General features: G+C 44.8%; 1 protein-coding gene across 1 annotated transcript in view; it reads left to right on the forward strand.

The window, feature by feature from the left end:
- The window catches only part of RNF44 (ring finger protein 44), a 47195-nt gene extending 24046 nt beyond the window's left edge, over positions 1-23149 (forward strand). Inside the window, 7 exon segments of the mRNA XM_075344656.1 lie at positions 12665-12826; positions 14340-14367; positions 14370-14454; positions 14569-14656; positions 14743-14864; positions 18354-18453; positions 19637-23149. Coding sequence (XP_075200771.1) covers positions 12665-12826; positions 14340-14367; positions 14370-14454; positions 14569-14656; positions 14743-14864; positions 18354-18453; positions 19637-19699 — 648 coding nt within the window. The 3' untranslated portion in view covers positions 19700-23149.
- The last annotated feature ends 348 nt before the right edge of the window (positions 23150-23497 follow it).

Here is a 23497-nt window from a genome sequence, read left to right on the forward strand (position 1 = left end):
ATCTAAATTTACTATAAGTCTAACCATACGATAACAGTGCAGCACTAGTTGAAATTTATTATGCTTCATAATGGAGTCTGTATCTCCTTATGGTGTGGTACAATTTATCCTACTAAACACTTCAGGTTTGAGGTACCTATACTAGGTTAAAAAAAATTCAAGTATTCTAGTTCTATGGTTTTCTAAACAGTTGATGAGTAGACACAAAATTATTGAGGCCGCTTATTACCTAATATTCTTCAATAGAAGCCTTTAGATACTCATGTGGCTAATAACCCTTCACATGCTTCAGAGGAACTAAAGCAATGTGGATTAAAAAAATAAAATGTAACTTTTTACAATAAAAATGTAACTTTAGCGTTTTAATAAGGGTAAAAGAAGGAAATGGGCCAATACAATTTGTTGTGCAATTGTTCCTTACTACAGAAATACTCCATAAGTGGTGGAAAACTACTGTTTGGGTGCACAGCAGCCCTCAGCGAAGGAGTGCTACTTAATATTTGAAGTGCAAAAGTGGTTGGAATAGATAACAGATGCCATGTCGCACTTGCAGAACCTAATGTGCCTAAATTTTGCAAACACACCCCCCCCCCCCCCCCACACACACACACACACACACACACACACACACACACACACACACGTTGCCCCATTTTGGAAACTACACACCTCAAAAAATGTATCTAGAGGTGTGGGGAGCACATTCAACCCCTATGTGCCTCACAGAATTTTTTATTATGTTGAGCCAAGAAAATAAAATATTTTTACCAGAAAAATGTTGTATAATCCCCAAATTTTTCATTTTCACATTGGAACCAGGAGAAAAACCTCCATACAATTTGTTGTGCAATTTATTCTAAGTGCGCTGATGCCCCATATGTGGAGGAAAACTACTGTTTGGGTGAATGATAGGTCTCCGAAGGGAAAGAGCCTGATTTTGGACAAAATAGATTCCAGACACCATGTCACATTTGAAGATCTACTGACATGCCAAAACAGTAGAAATACCCCCATAAGTGAATCCATTCTGGAAACTAGGAAAAAAGGGAGCAGCAAAATCCAGCGGAAAACGTACAAAGGTCTTGATCTTAAAGTAAATATTATTTTATTCCAAACTTCATTAAAAATGTAGTATTCCTCAACATGGGACAAAAAACATAGGAGGTGGCAATCCACAGGACTACGCGTTTCAGCTTCAGTAAGGTGAAACATAGTCCGGTGGATTGCCACCTCGTATGTTTTTTAATTTTATACTTTAAGATCAAGGACTTTTGTACATGTTTTCCGCAGGATCTTGCTGCTCCTTTCCCCCCCCCCCCTAATTCTGGACTGTGTGGCTGGCCGCCATTCTGTTTCTATATTTCTTCATCGTTCCTATGGGAGACCCAGACCATGGGTGTATAGCTACTGCCTCCGGAGGACACACAAAGTTACTACACTCAAACGTGTAGCTCCTCCCTCCTAGCATATACACCCCCTGCTAGCCAGTCCTAGCCAGTTTCATGCTTTGTGTCAGGAGGATCACACACACACATGCATCCTTTTTTGATTTTTCATTTTTTCTAAAGATTTGGAAGAAAAGCGGGTCAACTGGACCCCCGGCATGTCCCTTCACACCCCCCTGGCGGCGGTGCTGTTAAGGTTGATTCAGGGCAAGAGCCCTTCATGCCGCGCTCCTTCACCATCCCTTAGGGGCTCTGGCTTGAAGTTAGAGCCCACACGGTTCTCACTGCCTTGCAGGAGACCGGCCTCCATCCGCAGCCCTTTGGCAGGACCCTGCTGGACGGAGCACTGGGCCCTGCGTCTCAAAGCTAAGTATAGAGACGTTATTCAGAGGGTCCTTCTGCAATGTGGGGCACTTTATTGGGGGGACAGTGATTTACTTTGATAATGCTGCTTTTCACTGTGTTCTGGCCGGTTCCACGGTTTTTACTGTGTACCACGCCGATGATGCCTGATTTTCGGCCGCATGTATAACTCTAGGCCCCGGCTTCAGCCGCGGCCTAGTTTCGTTTCGTTCCCCTGCATGTCAGTCATGCAGGGGGACACTGCAGCGCCGCCCACCGGCCGCTCTGTACAGGGGAGGACACTCCTTTTTGAGGAGATGATTCCCTCCCCTGTACATCTCCTTAGCCCTCCGATTCCCGCTCCTGGGTTAACCCCCGCCCCCCCCCCCCCTCACTCGGGCGCCATTTTCTCAGCGTTCTTAGTACGCTGGTCGGCGCTGGCTGCTCTGCAGTGCAGAGGGAGTGGATATCTGGCTGGGGGTCCAGGCTTGGAACCCGGGGGGCACTCATAATAGCGGCCTGATAAGTCACAACCTCTGGTTGTGCACTTTTATACACTAGCAGGGCATTCTGAAGGAGTTAATTCTTTATTATAGAACCTCCTCCTCAGCAGCATGTCTCACACTAGGAGCAAAGCTCCAAGGCTGTACACTACATGTTCTGCATGTAGGCATATTGTCTGAACTAGCACAGACCCACACTGTAATGGTTCTTATGTGGTGGTACCTCAGCCTGGAGTCTCCCCGGGCTGAACCCCTGTCTTGGGTATTCTAAACATTCTAGACAGAGCCCCCCACCTCTGCAGCATGTCTCACGGAGCGAGGCTGCAGGCTTGGTAGTCTCGTACGGCTCTACCGAGCTCATAACCACTGTGGCCCCTCAGCTTGGAGGCTCATTTATGGTCCCTCCAGCTCCTCCGGTTTCGGTGGCTTTTTTTCCAGGGGTCGGCTGTCCCGGCATCTGCTGAGCATGCAGCCCCCTTCTCAGGGCGTTTTCTGCTCGCTCAGCAAAGCTCACAGACCCCGTCGTCCTCACAGGGAGACGTAGGGTCCCCTGTACTCCCCGTCCCGCAACTCCGATTACGAGCTGACTCACTGGGCGAGGAGGATGTCTCTACCAGGGGCTCGGACGCTACTTTAGGTACTTTGATCCGTCCGTAGGTGACGCGGATGCGAATGATTGGATTGCGTCCATTATACTTGTACTGGACCTCCATCCGCCTATATCAGGGGAGTATTCCCCGCTGGCAGAAAGGCATCAGTATACCTTTAACAGGACGAGGAGCGTGTTCCTTAACCACTCCAGTTTTCAGCCCGCTGCGTCCGAGCCCACAGCCTGTCCTGCAGATCCCACAGCGGGGTTCTGCTGCCTGTCTCCCCCTCCCATCAGAGGTGGTCAAGGAGTGTACTCATTCGCCAGGGGTGGCCACTCCGGTGTCTAGACTTTCAGCCCGGATAGTTGTATCAGTGGCTGACGGCACCTCTATAAGGATCCCACGGTACATTAATTATTGTACTGGACCTCAATCCGCCGGAGTTACCTTATCTAGGGGAACACTATGTGTGTTCCTTAACCACTCCAGTTTTCAGGCCCTGTGACCAGCCCAGGGTCCGCTCTGACAGTCGCTTCCCATGAAGCGTGATTCTGAGGACTGTGTTTCCCCTGTCCACCAATGGTGGTCAAAAGGTGGGCTCATTCACCTCAGGTGGCTCAGCCCGGACCGTTACGTCAGTGGCTGATGGCTCCTCTGAGGAGATGCTTTCCCTCACAGGGACGCTATGCCCAAGACGGTTGCCTGAACTTCCAAACTTCAGTCTTCTCATCCTCTGCCAGGTCTGCCATGCTGGATACCGCACGGCGGTGGTCTTGGCTACTTCCTCACTATCCGCAGGCTCCTGTGGCTTCGGAAATGGAAGGCAGATGCCTCTATAGAGGTTCCTTGCTGGGCTCCCCTTTTGGTGGGACCAGTCTCTTCGGAACCAACTGGATGAAATTTAGGAAGCTCTTGGCGAGGAGAGTTCTTCCTTGCCACAAACCTAAACCAGGGATCCTGTCCAGGGCAGGAATCAGTTGAGGTTTCGGTGGTTTCCGTTCCTCCATCTGATCGTCCTCTAGCTCGGCCTAGGTTCATAGAATCAATTGGCTTGAAGCTGCGTCTTCAGAAGACCGCAGGAGATGCTGCCACTTAGTCAGCTTCCTCCGAGCTATCTAGCCACGCCAACCTCCTCCTGGTCGGTGGCAGGCTCCCTCCACTTGGCGACGTATGGTTCTAACACGTCTCCGTTCAGTGGGGGCGGGATATATCTCCCATGGCTACAGGATGGAATTCTGTCCACCCGCCAAACAGATTTTTTCTGTCACCCCCTCCCGGCTCCAAGGCCGCCGCCTTCTCACAGGCCGTGGCATTTCTTGCAGGCCAATGGAGGAATTGTACCGGTTCCCGACTGGGAACGGTTCTGAGATTTTTGTTTAAATCTATTTCTAGTACCCGAAGAGGGCGGTGCCTTCCGACCTGGATCTTTAGCTTTTCAAGCATGGTCAGGTGTGGCGTGTTCACATGGAGTCTCGGTCTTGTTCCGTGTGTTTTTTTTCACCGGATCAATCAAGAACCCAAGGAGATTCCCTAGCAGCCATCGGCATCAGAGATGCCTTTCTGCAGGGGTCAATCGCAGTTTCACACCAGCGTTGACGACGTTTTGCCATCGGAGTGGTCCAATTCGTGGCTCTTCCCTTGGGGTTAGCCACGGCCCCTCGAGTATTCTCATTGGGGCTGCTGTGATTAGGGTCCTGCACCCCTAGGGATTGGCAGTGATCGTTTGCCCTGGACGGCCTTCTTCTCGGGGCTTCATCCAGTGCAGACTCTTAGCAGAGTACTTCGCTTACTCTCGCCACTCTAACCTATTCGGGTGGCTTGTCATTCTGTTCAAGTCCACTCTGACTTCGAACCAGAGGTTCTCAGGGACGCAATTCGAGACTCTGTCGGCTCTTGTAAAGCTGCTCTTAGTTGATCAGTAGTCCCTCCGCTGGCGGTCGACGTCGTTCTATCAGACACCAAATACAGGTGCTGGTCAGACGGTGGCGTCAATGGAAGTGATTCCTTGCCCAATTTCTCCTGCGTCCTCTGAGACTGGATGTTTTCCGCTGCACACGCGAACTCCCTCCTTCCACGGGGTGGTGGCTTTGCCACTGACCAGGGGCTCGTTTTCAGTGGTGGTTTCGGCCACTCTGTCTCAGGGACTTCCTGGCCCCGTCCCGGGTGACCCTCACCAGGGTGCTGGTCTTTTCGCCTTGGGAGCAGTATATCTCCATCAATGGGCTGGAAATCAGAGCTGTATTTCTAGCTCTCTAAGCCTTCACCATCTGTTGGCGGCTAGGCACATTCGAGTCCAGTCGGACAACGTGACAGCGTTTTCCTACATCAACTTCCAGGGCGGGACACTCAGCCGCCTGGCAATCTTAGCGCCTCAAGATTCTTCAGTGGACAAGGGACTCCTAGTCCACCGTATCCGAAGCCCACATCCTAGATGTCCAAACTGCGAGGCAGACTATTTCAGCTGTCCAACCGTGGTCCACAATCCTCAGGTTTTGCGGTAGACACACTGGTTCATGTTTGATCCCAGCTTCGTCTCTACCTCTTGCCCAGAGTCCTGCGCAAGATCAGTAAAGGGGGCCGTCGGGTCATTCTCTTACTCCAGACTGACCCAGGCAGGCTTGGTACTCTGACCTGCTCCTTCTGTCCGTTGGGTTGCCATGGCATCTTCCGGACCGTCCACACCTTTTCTCAAAAGGTCCGTTTTTTCCGTCAAAATTCTGGATTCTCAGATTGACGGCGTAGCTATTGAGTCCTGGATCTTGGCGACTTCTGGTATCCTTCCTGAAGTCATCTCCGCTATGACTCGAGCCCCAAAGTGTCCTTGGACCTTTTTAGCCTTGCCGACCCTCCTGTCCCTTCCACAGTCCAATCTACAGCTAGGACTATCCCTCATTAAGGGACAGGTCTCGGCTCTGTCAGTATGTGCCAGCGGCGTATCGTCCGGCTGGCTCCGGTGCGCTCCTTTAAGGGCGCATCTCACATCATTCCGCCTTTCCGGCGGCCTATGGAGCCCTGGGACCTTAATCCGGTCCTCCCGGTTCCCGGAAACCCCCCTTTGCGCCTCTTAGGCAGGTTTCCTTGTTTCATCTTTCACAGAAAGTAGTCTTTCTGGTGGCTAGAATTTCCCGCCAGGGAGTTCTGGCTGCACTCTCTCTGAGTCACCCCCTTTTTGGTCTTTTGCATCAAGACAAGGTGGTCTCCGTCCGACTCCGGACTTTTTTCCTTAAGGTGGTTACTGCTTCCACCTTATCCGGGGCAATTTTCCTGCCTTCCTTTTGTCCGGCTCCTGTTCATCGCTTTGAGGAAGCGTTGCATATCCTGGATCTGGTGCGGGCGCCCCGGATCTATGTGTCTCGCACCGCCGTTATTAGGCGGTGCACCTCTCTCTGGTACTGACTGCTAGTCAACGTAGCGGTCTCTCGGCATCTAAGCCGACCCTGGTTCGTTGGCTTAGGTCGGCCATTTCCGAGGCCTGCCAGTGTACTCAAGTGCCTTCCCCGCCGGGGATCAGAGCACATTTGATCAGACCTGTCGGTGCCTTTTGGGCTTTCAGGCGCCAGGCTACGGCTCAGTAGGTCTGTCAGACTGCAGCTCGAATTAGTCTGCATACTTTTTCGAAGCTCTATCCAAGGCATGCTCTTGCTTTGGCAGACGCGGGCTTGGGCAGACTCATCTTTCAGGCGTCTGTCGCCCATTTGTGAAGTTGGGTTTGCCTGCTTCTCAGTTGTCTGTTTATTCCCACCCATGGACTGCTTTAGGACGTCCCATGGTCTGGGTCTCCCATAGGAACGATGAAGAAAAAGAGAATTTTGTTACTTACCGTAAATTCTTTTTCTTATAGTTCCGTCATGGGAGACCCAGCACCCTCCCTATTGCCTGTTGGCAGGTTTCTTGTTCCGTGTGTCTTCACCGGCTGTTATTGTTGTAGACAGACGTTCCGGTTCTTCCGGATTTTACTCTCTCTTCTTGTGGGTGGATGTCCTCCTTCAGCTTTTGCACTAAACTGGCTAGGACTGGCTAGCAGGGGGTGTATATGCTAGGAGGGAGGAGCTACACGTTTGAGTGTAGTAACTTTGTGTGTCCTCCGGAGGCAGTAGCTATACACCCATGGTCTGGGTCTCCCATGACGGAACTATAAGAAAAAGAATTTACGGTAAGTAACAAAATTCTCTTTATCTACTTACATTGGAAAGTACTCCACTAATCTTCACGGACATCGGTAAGCTGGCAAACAACTTTTGTATCATTCTGGAAACTATGCCTCTAATGTTGCTTTGGCCCCAAGTTTTTCATTTTTGAGGCAAAGAAAGCGCTAAGCTCCGAAGGTAAGGCGCACCATATTGGAAGTTCAAATTTAGTTGGAATGGTTTGCGGGTGCCATTTCACGTTGGCAGAGGCGCTGACATGCCAGAGAAGCAAAGTACACCCCTCAATGAAATTATCTAGGGGTGCAGTGAGCATAGTGACACCACAGGTGTCACAAAATGTTATACTGTATAAAGAAGATACTATAACAGAAGCGTGAACATAGTTCCTGAAATAGTTTAAGGGAGAGAGAATCCCAGATGATGCTCAGCTGATCTGAGCAGTTTTCTTCAAGTAGAAAGAAATCCGCAGCACTCACAGGTACAAAATATCCTTTATATAGTTAAAAAAAAAAAGTTTCACCAAAGAGACTGCAGTATCGAGGGAGAGAGGACATAAAGTGCAGGGGTGAAAAATACGTCAGGTGGCCGTTTCGCGCATGTGTGCTCTTCTACAAGTGCGTTTCAGACCCGTAAAAGTGCACACGTGCGCGAAACAGAGCTTGTCCGATGCCTTGAGCACCTTTGCACTTGCCCTCGATACTGCAGTCTCTTTAATTAAACTGTATGTGAAAGAAAAAATGCTTTTTACTGGTGAGTACTACGGATTTCTTTCTATACTATTGGGCAGACAAGAAAAAACAATTACTTTTTTGCCACTAAAATATTTATTTTTTTTTACCCCAGATTTCCAATTTTCACAAGGGTAATAGGTTAGAAAGGCTCCTTGATGTGTTGCACAATTTCTCCTAAATGTGGCAATGTACTATACAGTACTGTTTGACCAAATGACAGATTTTCCTAGAATAGTTTGCAGAGCTCCTGAGTGCCAGAACAGCAGAACCCCCCCCCCCCCCCCACTCAGGTGGCTACATTTTGGAAATTACACCCCTCTGGACACTCTTCGACAATTTTGTTAGACGCCCATGAAGTCAAACGCAGTGGATGTTGCAGAATTAAAAATTGCAAATAAACCCTTTTGTAGTGCCCATACATTGTGTCCAGCTCATGCTTCTGGAGACACCCACCCCCGCACATTAAAGAGACCTCTCCAGTACAAGAATGCGAGATGTGGATGTTAACTGTGGCTTAGGCCTCTTTCACACGTCTGTGAAAATCACGCACGTTTGTCCTCCGTGTGCCATGTTTAAGGCACACAAGTGTTTTCCGAGTGGTATCCGTGATAACATACAGAGAACGGGAACTTTCTGCTCACCTGTTCATGGCGTTGCTGTCCATGGTGCCGATCTTCGGTCTCCGGTCCTGGCGACTCCCCGCTGCTGCTGCTTCCGACCCGCAGTGGAGTGAATATGCAATGAGCGGGGGTCGGAAGCGAGTGACAGCAGAGACAGCAGCACTGGAAAATGTGAATACAGAAATTCTTTTTACTTCACAGGCACGTGTGTTTTCTCCGGTGCGTGTCACACGGATCACATCCATGCAGTCCGTGTGACACCCGTGATGCCGGAGAAAAACTGAAATGTCTTCGTATGGCGCACTTGTATGCTTCACTCGGTCCATGGCAAAACACGCATGTGAGCGCAGACCCATTGATTTTAATGGGTCTACGTGTGCCCGTGTCTCCGGCACGTGAGGAAAATGACCAAACACGTACCAGAGATATGGACGTGTGAAGGAGGCCTTAGACACATTGTTGTGCTCAGAAGCTAGGGGACAGCTGGAATTTGTTCTTTTTTTTGGGGGGTGGGGGGGGGAACTTTTCCAGAGATTTTCTGCTGCCATCAACCTTTATTTCCATTAACAGATGACGAGTGATGACTTGGGGTTTTGTGTTTTTTTTTTTTTTTTTTTTAATTTTGTTTTGGGGGTTTCTTTGTGGGGGGGGGGGTGGCGATATAGTTAAATGCTATTTTGTGGATCAGTTCACATTTATCTTGTGCTCTATGCTTAGCACTTACATCAGGATTTCCATCTCCATCTCAAGAATACATGATCAAGGTGAAACCCCCAATAGATCCATTCACTGAGGCAGCAGAGTTACTCTCGACTCTGTTTAGTCTCTGTTCAGCGGTGTCCGTGTTTTCAATGTTGCACAAAACTGTTGTTGACCGCACTTTTGTGCACGCCGAAAAAGATGCATAAATAGATGGACCCCACCACAGGCCATTACAGTGATTTTTCTGTTGGGAATTTTATCAAACCCCTATCTGACCATGACGTATAGGTAGGGCAAATGTTATGAAAGGGTTAACAACAAATTTTGTAGACTGCTTAAAGGGAACCTGTCACAGGATGTTTATAATACTTGCCTAACGGTCTGTGCAGAGCAGACTGGTCGGATGGGCGCCTCCTTTCTCTGGGTCTGCGCCTCCTGTTTAGGCCATCTTTGTCCTTCTTCTGAAGCTAGTGTGGATGACATGTTCTACGTAATACGCACAAGCCGACATTGAGGCCCCGCGTAGGCACACTTTGATCTGCCCTAAGTAGGACCTCAATGTCGGCTAGTGTAGATGACGTAGAACGCGTCATCCACACTAGCTTCAGAAGGAGGACAAAGATGGCCGAAAGAGGAGGCGCAGACCCGGAGAAAGGAGACGCCCAACAGACCAGTCTGCTCTGGACTGACCATTAGGTGAGTATTATAAACATCCGGTGACAGGTTCCCTTTAAAACTGGAACAGCCAAACTGATTCAAAGGGGAGGTTGTGGAAGACCGTTCATGTCACAGGCTACACTCTATGGCAAGTCTAAGCACAGCAACAAGACCCAAGGTAGTTATACAGCATTAGGAAGGTCTCTCCCAGGCAAAGATTTAAAAGCAAACTGGGCTTTATGTGCTATTCAAGCTCCTTTGACAAAGCATCAAGAAATGGGCAACATTGAGGCCCAAAGACGCAGTTGTCGGCCAAGGAAACGTTTAGTTCAGCAGATGGAAGGTAAGCATGATGCATTTTTATTTTGAAATCTGGAATGTCCACCAATGTCATCAACTCAAAAAAGGTTGCAACTAGTGGGACCCAGCTTCTCTCAATCTACTGTTGGAGAAATCTGGCCAAAAGTGGTCTTCATGGAATAATTGCCTTAAAGCCATATATTTTTACAAGGGATCAATCCAAGTAACTCAACTATGCACAAAAACATAGGAACTGGGGTGCAGAAAATGGCAGCAGGTGATCTCGACTGAGAAATCAAAATTTTAACTATTTGTCTCTAGCAAAAAAGCGATACATTATTAGGTGTATTCAGGTAACTGTGAAGCATGGTGCAGGGTCCTTGAAAGTTTGGGGCTCCCTTTCAGCAAATAGAGTTGGGGATTTGGTCAGGACTAATGGGGTCTTCAATGCTGAGAATTGCAGGTAAATACATATCTATCATTCAATATTATCAGGAGATGTCTGGCTCCAAATGTATTCTGCAGCAGGACAAATACCCCAAATTTAAAGTAAATGTCATTAGAGAGAACCGGTCATGTGCAAAAAAAAAAAAAAATAAAATTAAAATTCTAATTATTTGCAGATAAATAGGTTGCAGAGTGACCTAGAAATCAAAGAGCTGGGTAATTATTACAGCCGCTCCTCGCAGTTTAGTAGAGAGTTTTACCATTTATTGGCATGGGTATCTCCCCCCATACTCTGTAACGCTCTACCTCAGCATATCAGACTCTCCCCTACCGTGGAAAGCTTCAAGAGGAACCTGAAGACCCACCTCTTCCAACAAGCCTACAACCTACAATAGCCCTCAGTCCAGTAGACCACTGCACAACCAGCTCTGTCCTCACCTATTGTACCATCACCCATTCCCTGTAGACTGTGAGCCCTCGCGGGCAGGGTCCTCTCTCCTCTTATACCAGTCTGTTTTGTACTGTTAATGATTGTTGTACGTATACCCTTTCACTTGTAAAGCGCCATGGAATAAATGGCGCTATAATAATAATGGGTGAAAACCCTGTAAAAAAAAAATAAATAAATAAATAAACATGCTGTAGATTTGAAACTGCTTCAGATCTGAAAGTAAAAAAATAAGCAACGTGTGGATGAGATTTCAGAGATCTCGTTCACTTTGCTGGGAGCGTGGCAGAAATGCGTGTGAACAATACCCTAAGGTTTCTGATGGTGTGTATGGCACTTTTTAGACATCCTGATTCATTAGAGGAATGTGCATATTAATGAATCAGTCCTGCATTCCCCCTCATCAAGACCAGTGAACAACGCTGATATTGATGAATCCAAACTATATGGCCTGTGAGTAAGGCCTGCTTCACACGTCTGTGTTTCCGGTACGGGTAATGTCCGTTTTCACACGTTCCGGAGACACTGACACAAGTAGACCCATTAAAATCAATGGGTTTGCTCACACTTGCATGTTTTCTATGTGTGGAGCATGTATGTCACACTTGGAGACAATATGAAGAGGAGAAAATCTTGAAATGCTTAAATGGTTTTATTTTGTGCATAGATCAAAAAAGAAGTTGATGATAATTCATCCATCCATGGATGAATTATCATCAACTTCTTTTTTGATCTATGCACAAAATAAAACCATTTAAGCATTTCAAGATTTTCTCCTCTTCATATTGTCTCCAAGTGTGCCAGAATTATTTTCTATTAGACTTGCTGCTTTTTCTGAGCACCTAAATTTAACGCTGTGAGCCAGGAATAATCGTTTTCCATGGAGCATGTATGTGTCTGTGTTCTCCACACACAGATATGTCTGTTTCTCTCTGATAGCACAGATGTCACACGGCCTACACACTGATGTGCTCCGTGTGACATCAGTGTGACACGTACCTGAGAAAACACGTCTGTCAAATAAAATGCTTTTCTATACTCACCTGTCTCCACCGCTGAGGTCTCCAGCGCTGCTGTCACTTGTGTCCGACCCCTGCTCATTATGTTTATTGCATATGCACTGCACTGAGGACCGGAAGCAGCAGTAGCGCTGGACACAGCAGCACCATGGACAGGTAAGTATAGAAATTCATGCTGTCCGTGTGCTATGCGGATCTCACACTGACAGCACACGCTGAACACACACATACGCACTTGCACTACAGACCGTGCAAAACGTGTGTTTTGCACGGGCACGTCAAAGAGGCCTAAGAAGAGTGCAGTCATCAAGAGAAGAATAGTACACTATGAAAGAGAAGTGCAGGCAATCAGGTGGGAATATAATTTTTGAGGCCTGACACAAATAGCCGAGTACTGTTGTTTAGCACTATGTTCAGGCTTGGACCACAACAATCAGACATTCCTCACCTACACAATGGAGTATGTCCCCACTTTTCTGGGGGTTTTTTTGTTTTTTTTTTCCTGTGTATTTCTGTAAACTTGTGCACACTCTCTCTGTGGGACTTCTATATAATTTTGTAAACTGCAGTTGGAGAAATTGGTTGTTGAAGACCTGTGTCTACAACAAGTATTTTTCAATACTAATGACCGCCCCCACCTTAATTTAATACAAGCAGCGAAGCTGGGATCTGTTCTGTATTGACGTTCATTTTTATTTTAAACATTTTATAGCCACTGCAAAGGATAGACAATGAGCTGGATCTCCGAGGGGAGCAACATCACATGGGCAACTTCCCATTCCACCACTCTCACCCTGTGCCTGCATTGCCCCATTCAGTGCCCATGCATTACCTCTCCCATGATGCACTGCACCAGGAGCTGTCCTTTCCAATGGTAAGTTTGCTAAACCTATACCAGGAAGCTCCTATGTGACTTTTCATTCCTCCTGTACGGTGTATTTCCTAGGCTTTGTGGTCCTCTTTCTATGACATGTTCTTTTGCAGATTCTTGCTAATGGGGACTATGTCATCTCATATTGCTTAGCTTTATGTTTTGGACATATAGGGCTCTAAGGCTGGGGCCACATGGGGCACTACTGCGATGCTCGCATGACACACGGCTCGTGCTGGCAGCACAGCAGGAGCCGAGTGTCATACGAGTGTCCCTGCATCTGCCGTCCGACTGTGCGAGCGGGCCGGCTCTTAAGAGGGGAGGGAGGGATTTATCTCCCTCTCTCCTCCGTAGCCGGCTATTGCAATTCTCACTTTGCATGCATGGTACACCGGTGTACCATGAGTGCAGTGTGATTTTTCTCTCGCCCCATTCACTTGAATGGGTGCCAGAGAAAGAGTCTCAGCTTACAATTACTGCATGCTGCGATTGTTTTCTCGGTCCGATTAGGGCTGAGAAAATAATCGCTCATGTGCACTGACACACAGGCTAGAATTGGTCCGAGGGGAATGTGATGTTTTATTGCATTCCACTCGCACCGATTTTCTCGCCGTGTGGCTCAGGCCTTATGGTTAGTGTTTGTAAGGGGTCATCTTATGCCAGAAGTAGAATTGTTACCAGGGCTGTGGAGTCGGAGTCGTGGAGTCGGAGTCTGAGTCGGAGCTCATTTTGGTGGAGTCGGAGTCGGTATAAAATGCACCAACTCCGACTCCTAAAATATATAATAAATTGGGGACAGGAGTGCAATGCAGAATGTGCTGAATATTTTACTAAATAATAACATTTAGTATAATGCTTATATTTAAGTGAAAAATTTATTGTAGTACAATGTGGAACATCAGACATTTAATTGTTTTTATGATACAATAATCAAGATATTTGGATAGAACATAAAATATTTATTGGAATACAACTTTAGAACACAAAAAACTAATAAATTGTAAATATGTAATATATATATATATATATATATATATATATATATATATATATATATATATATATATATATATATATATATATATATATATATATATATATATATATATATATACACACAGTGTATATACACACACAAGATATATATGTAATCTACTGTATATTACATAGTGTATTACATATTTACAATTTATTACAGTTTTTTGTGTTCTAAAGTTGTATTCCAATAAATATATTTTATGTTCTATCCAAATATCTTGATTATCGTATCATAAAAATTATTAAATGTCTGATGTTCACATACACATATTCATGTACTACAATAAATTTTTCACCTACCTAAGCAATATATGTAGGAGCCGGAGCCGGAGTCGGAGCCGGAGTCTGAGTCGGTGCAAGAGAATTTGAGGAGTCGGAGTCGAAGGTTTGGCTTACCGACTCCACAGCCCTGATTGTTACTATTGATTTGTATTTTCCACTTGATGATTGTAGGTTTTCTCTTCTCTATTACTTGTAGCCATACGCTCATCTGATGCCACGGCGACTACTACACAACGGTATCGCCTGCAGCAACCACTGCCACCTCCTGCACTGCCTCCTTCATATTACCCTAGTTTTTTGCCCTACTTTCTGTAAGTATTCTTCCTCCTATCCGAGTGGGTCGCTTGCTTATCTTGTAGCAGCATTATGACCTATGGCCACACTTATTGCCGTCAGTTTTAAGTTCAAATATCCTCTTCCTGCAGCTCCATGCTCCCTGTATCGCCCACTTCTGTGGGCCCATCCATCAGCCTGGATTTGGATGTAGATGACGTGGAAATGGAGAACTATGAGGTCAGTTTTGTCAAACAGTAGATTTAATAATGGCTCACTTTTCTGCCTATAATGTTAAACAAACATTGCTTTATTTTGTCATACAGGCACTGCTTAATTTAGCTGAACGCCTAGGAGAAGCAAAGCCACGTGGACTCACCAAAGCCAACATAGAGCAGCTTCCATCTTACCGCTTCAATCTTGAAAGCCACCAATCGGAGCAAACCCTGTGAGTAATTGTGTATCGATAGTGTCATTAAAGCTTCTTAGGAATAAGGTCATGCAATAGTTAATAACATATGAGCATGCCAGCCTTATAGCTAATAGTCAAATAACAAGGCAAGTTGTCATCTGGAGTACATAATGTAGAGCAGTAGATCTGACCTAGCTGAAGGTACATTTTGGAAGTTTGGTAAGAATTGGTGATAAGTTAGCACTACCATGCTTGGGTGCTTAGTATTGTAATGAGCAGTTGGATTGCTTGGATGGGCGCGACTCCAGTAAACTGAGTATAATGGAAGTCAATGGGGAATGCAAGCATTTTATCAACAGTTACCAGAAAAATGCTCAAGTGCCCCATTGATTTCTAATATACTCCAGTCGCTAGCATCCAACTACTTGTTACAAGCACTCAAGCATGGTAGTGCTCACTCCTCACTAGTAAGAATGTCCAGATCTGTTTACTAATGCTTCAGGTTACGTTTTGCTTTAAAACTCAGACTTTGTCTGATTTGCGCTGATTTCATCTGTTAGAATGGATCCTGCATAGATCCATTGGCAAAATGATTTCTGCTAGATCCGTTATTTTTTTTCTTTGTTTTTTTTTTTTAACATGGGAGCCCATGGAGGACAAATCCGTTAACGGATTCATATTGATCATCCATTTGTAATGGATCCTGTTAGAAAAAAAACTGGTCCATTTACAAATGCAAGAAAAATAGATGGCTAAATAGCAATTCGTTAAAGGATCTGTCCTCCATAGACTTCCATGTTAAAAAATAAGAAAAGGATCACATCAGTTATTTAACAGCTGACAAAAAAGTTGTCTTTGCAGACCTTTTTTGCCAACAGATCTGATGGATCCATCAAAACGGAAGACTACTGGACATGTGAACTCAGCCTTAAGCCCTGTGCACGCACAGTAGATTTGTGTCTCCAGCGAAAAACGCACCCAAAAAACACGCGCGTTTTTGCCTGCGTTTTTGTCCCTGCGTTTTTTAAACATTATCAATGGCAAAACACCAGGGACCTGCAGAAAAGAAGTAACATGCACACAGCAGTTTGGCTATCTCATAGACTTTGCTGGGGAAGGACTGAATGAAGTTTATGAATACAAACTGCACCAATTCTGTAGCAAAAATAGAAGTGTGCACACAGAGCCTTGGAAAGTTTTTTTGGGTTTTTTGTTTTGCTTTAGTTTTCTTTTTCCCTGTGAAGGAAGTTTGAGTTAGGCTACTTTCACATCAGCATTTTTTTGTGTAGGTAAAATACTTCAAAGTGCATTTGACCGGATCCTGTGCATTCCAAGCTCACTGCATGCAAACGCAAGTTACCGGACATTATTTTATCGGATCCTTCTACTTTTTATGGCTGCTGCGATGGATGCAGCAGGACACAGAATTTATTTCGGCTGGCACTGGAGTCAGCTGAACTCCTGATCTCATAGCCCGCACAACGCTGCGATGGATGCAGATTAACAGCAGTCACTGCCTGTTGCTGATCACGTGTGACCGTGTGCGGATTGTGTGGTCTTGAGTTCAGTTCAGATCAGCTGACTCCAGTGTCGGCTGATTACTTGTTCTGTGTCCCGCTGCATCCATCGCAGAGTGTGCGTGTTGGAGTTCAACTAAGTTCAGATCAGCTGACTCCAGTGCCAGCCGTCTCAGCTGACTTCACAGCCCGCACACGCTGCGATGGATGCAAGGGGACACAGAACAAGTAATCGTCTGGCACTGGAGTCAGCTGATCTGATGACTTGTTCTGCTGGCTGTGTGGTCAGGAGTAGGGATGGGTGAGCAGTAAAACGCCCAGGTGCTCGATGCCAATGTCGATTTTTTTTTTTTTTTTTTTTTTTTTTTTTTTTTAATTTTTAAGAAAAAACTCCTAGGGTTAGGGTTAAAAAAAAAAAATGCATGGGCTCCAGCTGCATTTTCTATTGCTTAAGGGCACCCCAAGCAGCTACTGGCTGCTAACCCCCACTGTTTGGTGTTACCTTCACTGGCAATGGAAAATCCTGGGAAGCCCCTTTTATAAAATTAAAAAAAAAATAAAAAAATTTCATAAAGTGGAGAGTATTAAAAAAAAAAAAGGGGAAAATAACACGGTATCGGCCACCTGCTGTACAACACTATATCAGGTGAGTGTGTATCTCACACCACTTAAATCTTGTGCTTTTAAGGTTCCACACAGGAGCACCCTCTCCTTTTCATTTCATAACTTTCATAAAATAATTGAAAAAAAAAAAACAACAAACGATATGGGCTTAGCCCAATTTTTGTGTCCAGCCTGGTATAACTAGGCAGCTGGGGATTGGAATCCGCAGTGCAGGGTGGCCCAATCTTTCTGGGCCCCCCGCTGCGAATTTCAGTCCGCAGCCGCCCCAAGAAAATGGCTCTTTCTGGTGCTGTATCCAACTCTTCCAGCGACCCTGGTGCCGGGTGGCATGCTGGGTAATAAGGGGTTAATGCCAGCTTTGCTTTACCAGCTGGTGTAAAGCCCGAGATTCTTAATGTCATGCCAAGTTTGACCCAGCCATTTAGAATCTCCCAATAAAGGATTAAAAAAAAAATCACACAAAGAAAAATACTTCATTAGAAATAAATACACAGACACACTTAGGAGACTCCATCTTTATGACTCCCTCTCACCCCTCCACGATTCTGGTTTTCTGTCTCCTTCAACCGATGCAGCTCTGCTATATCATAAAGCACAGGGGAGGAACTACTTTCTGAGCACGCTCAGTACAGACAACAGGATCCTGCCTATCAGAATGCGGTGACTTCCGGTAGAGCAGGATCTGGCGCTCATTGAACTGCATTGTGGGTACCGCCACAATATCACGGATCCAGTGAGATGCATTATTTTGTCAGAATTCAAAAACGCTACAAGTCGCGTTTTGAAAAAAGATAAAATACCACATCTCACCGGATCCAGTGTGTGCTGCACGCAACTGCAAGTGACCGCATCTTGCCATGATTCCATTGCAAATGGTCTGAAATGACAACGCATTTATAAAGGATTTGATTTGGTTTTGCGGCAAAAAAATCCATTCTTGCCGCAGTTAAAAAAAAAAAAAAGGGGGTGGGGTTTATATGAAAGCAGCCTTTGTTTTGTCACTTATTTATCCACACTACAAAGACATACAGATAGGGAATCTAGATTGTGAGCCCCAATGGAGACAATGTTGCTGATGTATGTAAAGCGCTACGGAATATGTTAGCGCTATATAAAAATAAAGATTGAGATTCTAGCTAGATTGAAGGAAGGGGAGGAGATCTGCTTCTAGCGCCTCCCATCTTCATAGAATCTCATCAGTAACAACTGCCTTCTCACTGAATACAGATTTTACATCAGATAATGACTGATCAATTCTGGCAGAGAAAGAAGCAACTTTTTCATGTTCACTTTTTTGATTAGTGCAATAAAAATTAAAATGCCAGTTCCGCTGTGTTTCTTACTATGAAAATGCATAAGTAAAGCTGTCTGTTTTTCCTTTCAGGTGTGTGGTGTGTTTTAGTGACTTTGAAAGTCGGCAGCTTCTCAGAGTGTTACCTTGTAACCATGAGTTCCACGCAAAATGTGTTGATAAGTGGCTCAAGGTATGTTCCACAGCGTGTGAGATGGAAAATGGGGTCTGTCTTATGGCAGTAAAGAGTGTTTAAAACTTAACAAAGAAATATATGGTATGGACAAGTTCAACACTCCTGTAGTGTTAACTTTATGTGACGGTGGACATATTCTGTGGCCAATATTCTGGTATATATAAATCAGTATACTACAATCAGACACATGATTTCTATTACTGTAATACAAAGAAATGTAGGAGGTACATCATACATTTTATTTTTTTTTTTTTTTTTTTTTTTTTTAACTATGCCATCCATCAGTAATAAGGTGACCTCAAAGGATGGATCCTAAACTCTGACTATATAATAATATTTATTCATTTATATAGCGCTATTAATTCCACAGCGCTATACATACATTGGCACTACTCTCAAAATATGTCCACCAAGCCTCAAATGATCTGGGGAAGAGAGAGGATTTGGCTTGGCTCTAATTAAAACTGGTCTGTAAAAAGATGGGTGGAAAAGGGTTCCTACACTGACTGCAGTGCTGCAGACATGGGGGGCAACATCAGACTCAGCGGAGGACCTGTAGACGGTGACTGAAGACAGTTTTTTGGTTTATACAAACTGCAGCTTTGGAGAGGGATTATCTGAAGGTGGAATACTCCTTTTAACTTAAGTACAAAGAAAGCCAGTGGACTTTTGACACGATTATGAAGAATTGTGGATTATTAAACATATTTTTTGTTGTGCTCAGCCAGGATTCCTCTTATCTTTTTTTTTTTTTTTTTTTTTTTTTTTTTTTTTTTTCTTATTTAGATCAGAGATTGTAAAACTTGCGTCAATTAATTTTGACCAATTGTGGAGAAAAACAAAGTTGTCTTATGGGTTGTGTGATCTGTTCACATTTGTCATGGTGGTTGGTGTTGATCTGTTGTACAACTAATGTTATCACCTGATTGCCCCCTAAAGATAATTATTGGGGGTTCTGTACTGTTATGATAATGAAAAGCTCAATGAACGCACCGGTTGTAGGCATGCATTGCAGGCTCTATTAGTAATTCCGCCATTGCCAAGCATTATACAATTTACATACCTCCCAAACATGTGACTAATGTGATTGCTTACGTCAGAAGTAAATGTACAGCCCTATATTGACAGTTCACTGCAGTAACGACCATGTCTTTTTTTTTTTTTTTTTTTTCTCTTTCAGTCCAACCGCACATGTCCCATCTGCCGGGCTGATGCCTCTGAAATTCACAGAGATGGGGATTGAGGACAGCAATTTTCCCTCTTGCCTCCTGCCGGTGCACAAACCCAGAGGGATCAATACAAAATAAACCAGCCTCCTTGCCTGACTCGGATGCTTCAGCTTCCCCCTCCACCTGCACTAGTCCTTACAGCTAGGACACAGCAGCTTTGAATCTGGAGGTGGTGTCGAGTCACACATTCCACTGTCTCCATCCTAGTACCTCTCCACCCCAATACTTTCCAACAGTGCCCCTTCCTTATGTATTTCAGTTGTGGGCATTGGGAGGGATTTGAGGTGTGTGTGAGATGAATTGGGTTCTAAATGAGAGATGCTTTTTCTCTCTTTCCTTTCCTCTGACAGTAGCTGAGGCTAACAGGAAAAGACTGGGTCATTGTGGCCAGTGCTAGCCCCAAAAGGGGACCTTGAGGCATTACCAGGGGCTCCCTGTTTGCAAAAATTAACTTCTGTCAGTCCCTTAGTTGAGGGAAGTGTCACAGCTGCTTATTTAAATATGTTTGCACTGATGCCCTAGCGGGCAGTTTTATTTTCTTTTATTGCATTGGACCAGATGTTGTGCTCCACCTCTATCATTTGCTGCCATCAGACACATCTGCGGTTGGAGGTTCATGTGTATTTGGCATTAATCGCTTGATTTCTACTTCATTATCTGGCCTTATAATCTAGTCTCTAATGTTCCTCCATCTTTTCTAAGCGGTGAGCTGGAAGTCAGAGTCCTGATAAGGCCTTTAGCATCGGATGTGATTTTATTCTCTCGATCCAGTGATCACTCCTCGCTTCTTCTCCCTGGAGGTATACCGGAGACCATTATACGTTTATCACCAGCTTTTTCTTTTCATACCAGCCTGATGGCCGTGTGCCATTCTCCATGTATTTGAAGCTTCAGTTGCTGGAATTTCTGGATTCCTTTGTTTCCTATCCTGTTGAGCATATGTGTTGCGTGGACCAGTCTGGAGGTGCAGGGGCCTTTTTTGCCCGTGTTCTCCCTGTTTATTTCTGGTAGTAGAAGCCCTGGTAATGCCTCCTCAGTGTATTTTGTTCGGCAGCAGGTCACACAATTGCAGGCTGGTGTGTGATTACAGGGTACACTCTGTTGCACGCCATGCTGTGTTTTTAGTGAGCGTGTTGCACTTGGCACCCGCATTTTCCCCCACCCCGGTTTCTGTGTTGACAGTAGCACAGGGGAACACGGGCGAGCGGCTGCCTTATTTACTGATTTGTATCTGTTTTCGTTCAAGTTTGCATGATAGAACAGCAATGAATTCAACACAAGAGCCAGCCAACCATTTCTGATCTGTGTGCGCGTCTAAACGGTCGGGCAGAAAGAATCTGTCTTAATGTTTCACAATATGCATGTCTGAGCAGCTTGGAATATGGTATCTGCTAACCCTTGGCCGTCTGTGAAGTGACGTGAAGGGGGGTGGGGGGCTGGGACAAGCATTATATAGGGTTATGTATCATGCTGAGCTGATTCCTGCTGTGCACTTGTTCGCAAGCAGAAGGCACCTGAACTGTTTGTTGGGATGTGAATGTCTCGTTGCCTGCAAAGGTCACACTCGGGCAGGGATTGTGCGATGGGGTGTTCCTAGACCAAAAGTTAATTAGTTTATAATACTGGCCCTCTAGTATATTACAGCGTAATAACGTGTGGAAATATATTACTATGTTAATGGCTAATTCTACATACAACTGGTTTCATTATGTTAGTGTAATCCACATCACGGCTAGAAAGAGAGAAACTCATGCAAATCACCACTGCTGTAACCTGTAGTAAATTGGGATTGTAATTCTAGACGTATCGTATTTCACAGGCTATCGAATCAATAACCTTTTAAAACAATGTTCTATTATCTGTCTGTGGAGTGGTGGCTTTGCAGTCCTCTTATTGTGGGGCTAGTAACCAGTCTTTTTAGATTTTTGTTTAGACAGTACACCTTTTTTTTTTGTTTTTCTTTTTTTTGCCCTGCTTTTTGTGGGCTTAACCCCCCCCCCCCCCCCCCCCCCCTTCGGCCACTGTTTTGGCTGTAGATGTCTTCCTCTCCACTGACCACTTCACTGTTCTCACTGTTGACAATTCTGGAAATAAACTGCAGCTGCAGAATGATATATACATGTATATCTAAATGTATGGGTGTGTGTGTGTATATATTAGTCAACAGCTGTTGTCTTTCCAATCCATTATGCTTGTCCTTTCATAGGTCACAAATAAATGTGGTTCATATATTTTCCCTGGTCCACCACAATTGGACTACGGGAACACTATGGGTGGTGGACACTTCTTGCCTTACATAACGGCAGCACATCAGGTTTCAAGCCATATGCTGGCAGTGAGAACAGTGGAAAATTCAACTGTTCATATGCTGGAGCATGATTGTATCTGCTATTTTCTTTCCACCCTCACAATAGATAAAATTTCCTCCCCCCCAGTTTTATAAACTGCCACATTGGGGCTAGTGGAAGAAGGTAGTACTGATTATAGCAGAGAAACTGGATTGAGAGCTTGTCTTACAGCACACGTTACCAAAGGTCTTACTGTATATAATAACACTTCAGACTTCTCAGCAGACTCACCCCAGACAATAGCAGTATCTGCTGCGTATCTCTCAGAAAGCCCTTACCTGGTGGAGATGTCTTCTGCGAAATCAGAGAAGGCCCTCTCCAGCAGAAAGGGTTTGTCTCTTCATCCACCCTCTGCTCCACTGTATTACATACATACGGTTCTTCCACTAATCTCAGTAGGAACCCCACAACTATAGTACAAGTGCTGTGAAGCTCTAGAAAAGCACTTGGCACTTCATTATCAGTCCGCTTAAGTAATACCCATTGATTTAGGATGTCCGTGATTGCTGCATAGATGCCACTTTTTTACTCTCTCTATATATGTTCTTTTAATCACCCCTATGGTGGGATATAGTGGATTGTTTACTGTATCATCCTAACCTCCTGGACCCCATACTCACACTGGGTTTGATTGATCTCAATTTTTCCCTCCCACTAACATTCCTGCCCCCCCAGAGATGTGGCTTCCCTTACTCAGGGTCCCGGAGGTGTCTTCTGTGTTAGATTTGTATATCTATATGTGTGCGTATACATATAGATATATCTCTATATATAAACTTTTTATTTTTGGCTTTTGGTACTTGCACATTTACTGGTTACCTCATTCCCATGTATGTATTTGAAAAAATGCTAATATATAGAAATGGTTCTTGAAGCTATCAAAGTGTGTTTCTTTTCCTCCGTTCCATTGGAATAATATTGGTTTGTAGCATTTAACATTACCTAGTAATATTGTATTATATATATATGTGTATACTGATTGAAATTTTTAACAGATTTGTACTTTTTTTAAAATGAAAGTTGCTAGTTTTGCTTGACCTGGTAGTGCAATCATTTATTTTTTTTAATGTTGTGGCTGAATTGAGAGGGTTCACTAATAAATGTACAAGGACAATACTGGAGTCTCCTGGTCCTTTTTGTAAAGTGCATATTTTTTATACTTACTAATATCCTGGAGAAAACATTCATAGTCGCATCTGTGGAAAAGAAAGCGGAGCCCAACTGAAGTTACTGGCTAGACCTCTCCGAATGTGTTATGAAGCTCTTATGAACCTGCGGTGATGCCAGTCATTTGTGGCTGCAAATTGACCAAAATTATGCATCATTAATTGGCTGAAACCTTAAATCTACATGTTTAATACTATATAGGTGCCCAAAAACGCTGCCAAAACATCTCTGATCTGTCAAGGCATGGATGCTACAATACCTGAAGGCCTCATCTGTAAGAACAGAAGTCCTTACTGC

This window comes from Anomaloglossus baeobatrachus, chromosome 4, assembly GCF_048569485.1.
Source record: "Anomaloglossus baeobatrachus isolate aAnoBae1 chromosome 4, aAnoBae1.hap1, whole genome shotgun sequence".
NCBI lineage: Eukaryota > Metazoa > Chordata > Amphibia > Anura > Aromobatidae > Anomaloglossus > Anomaloglossus baeobatrachus.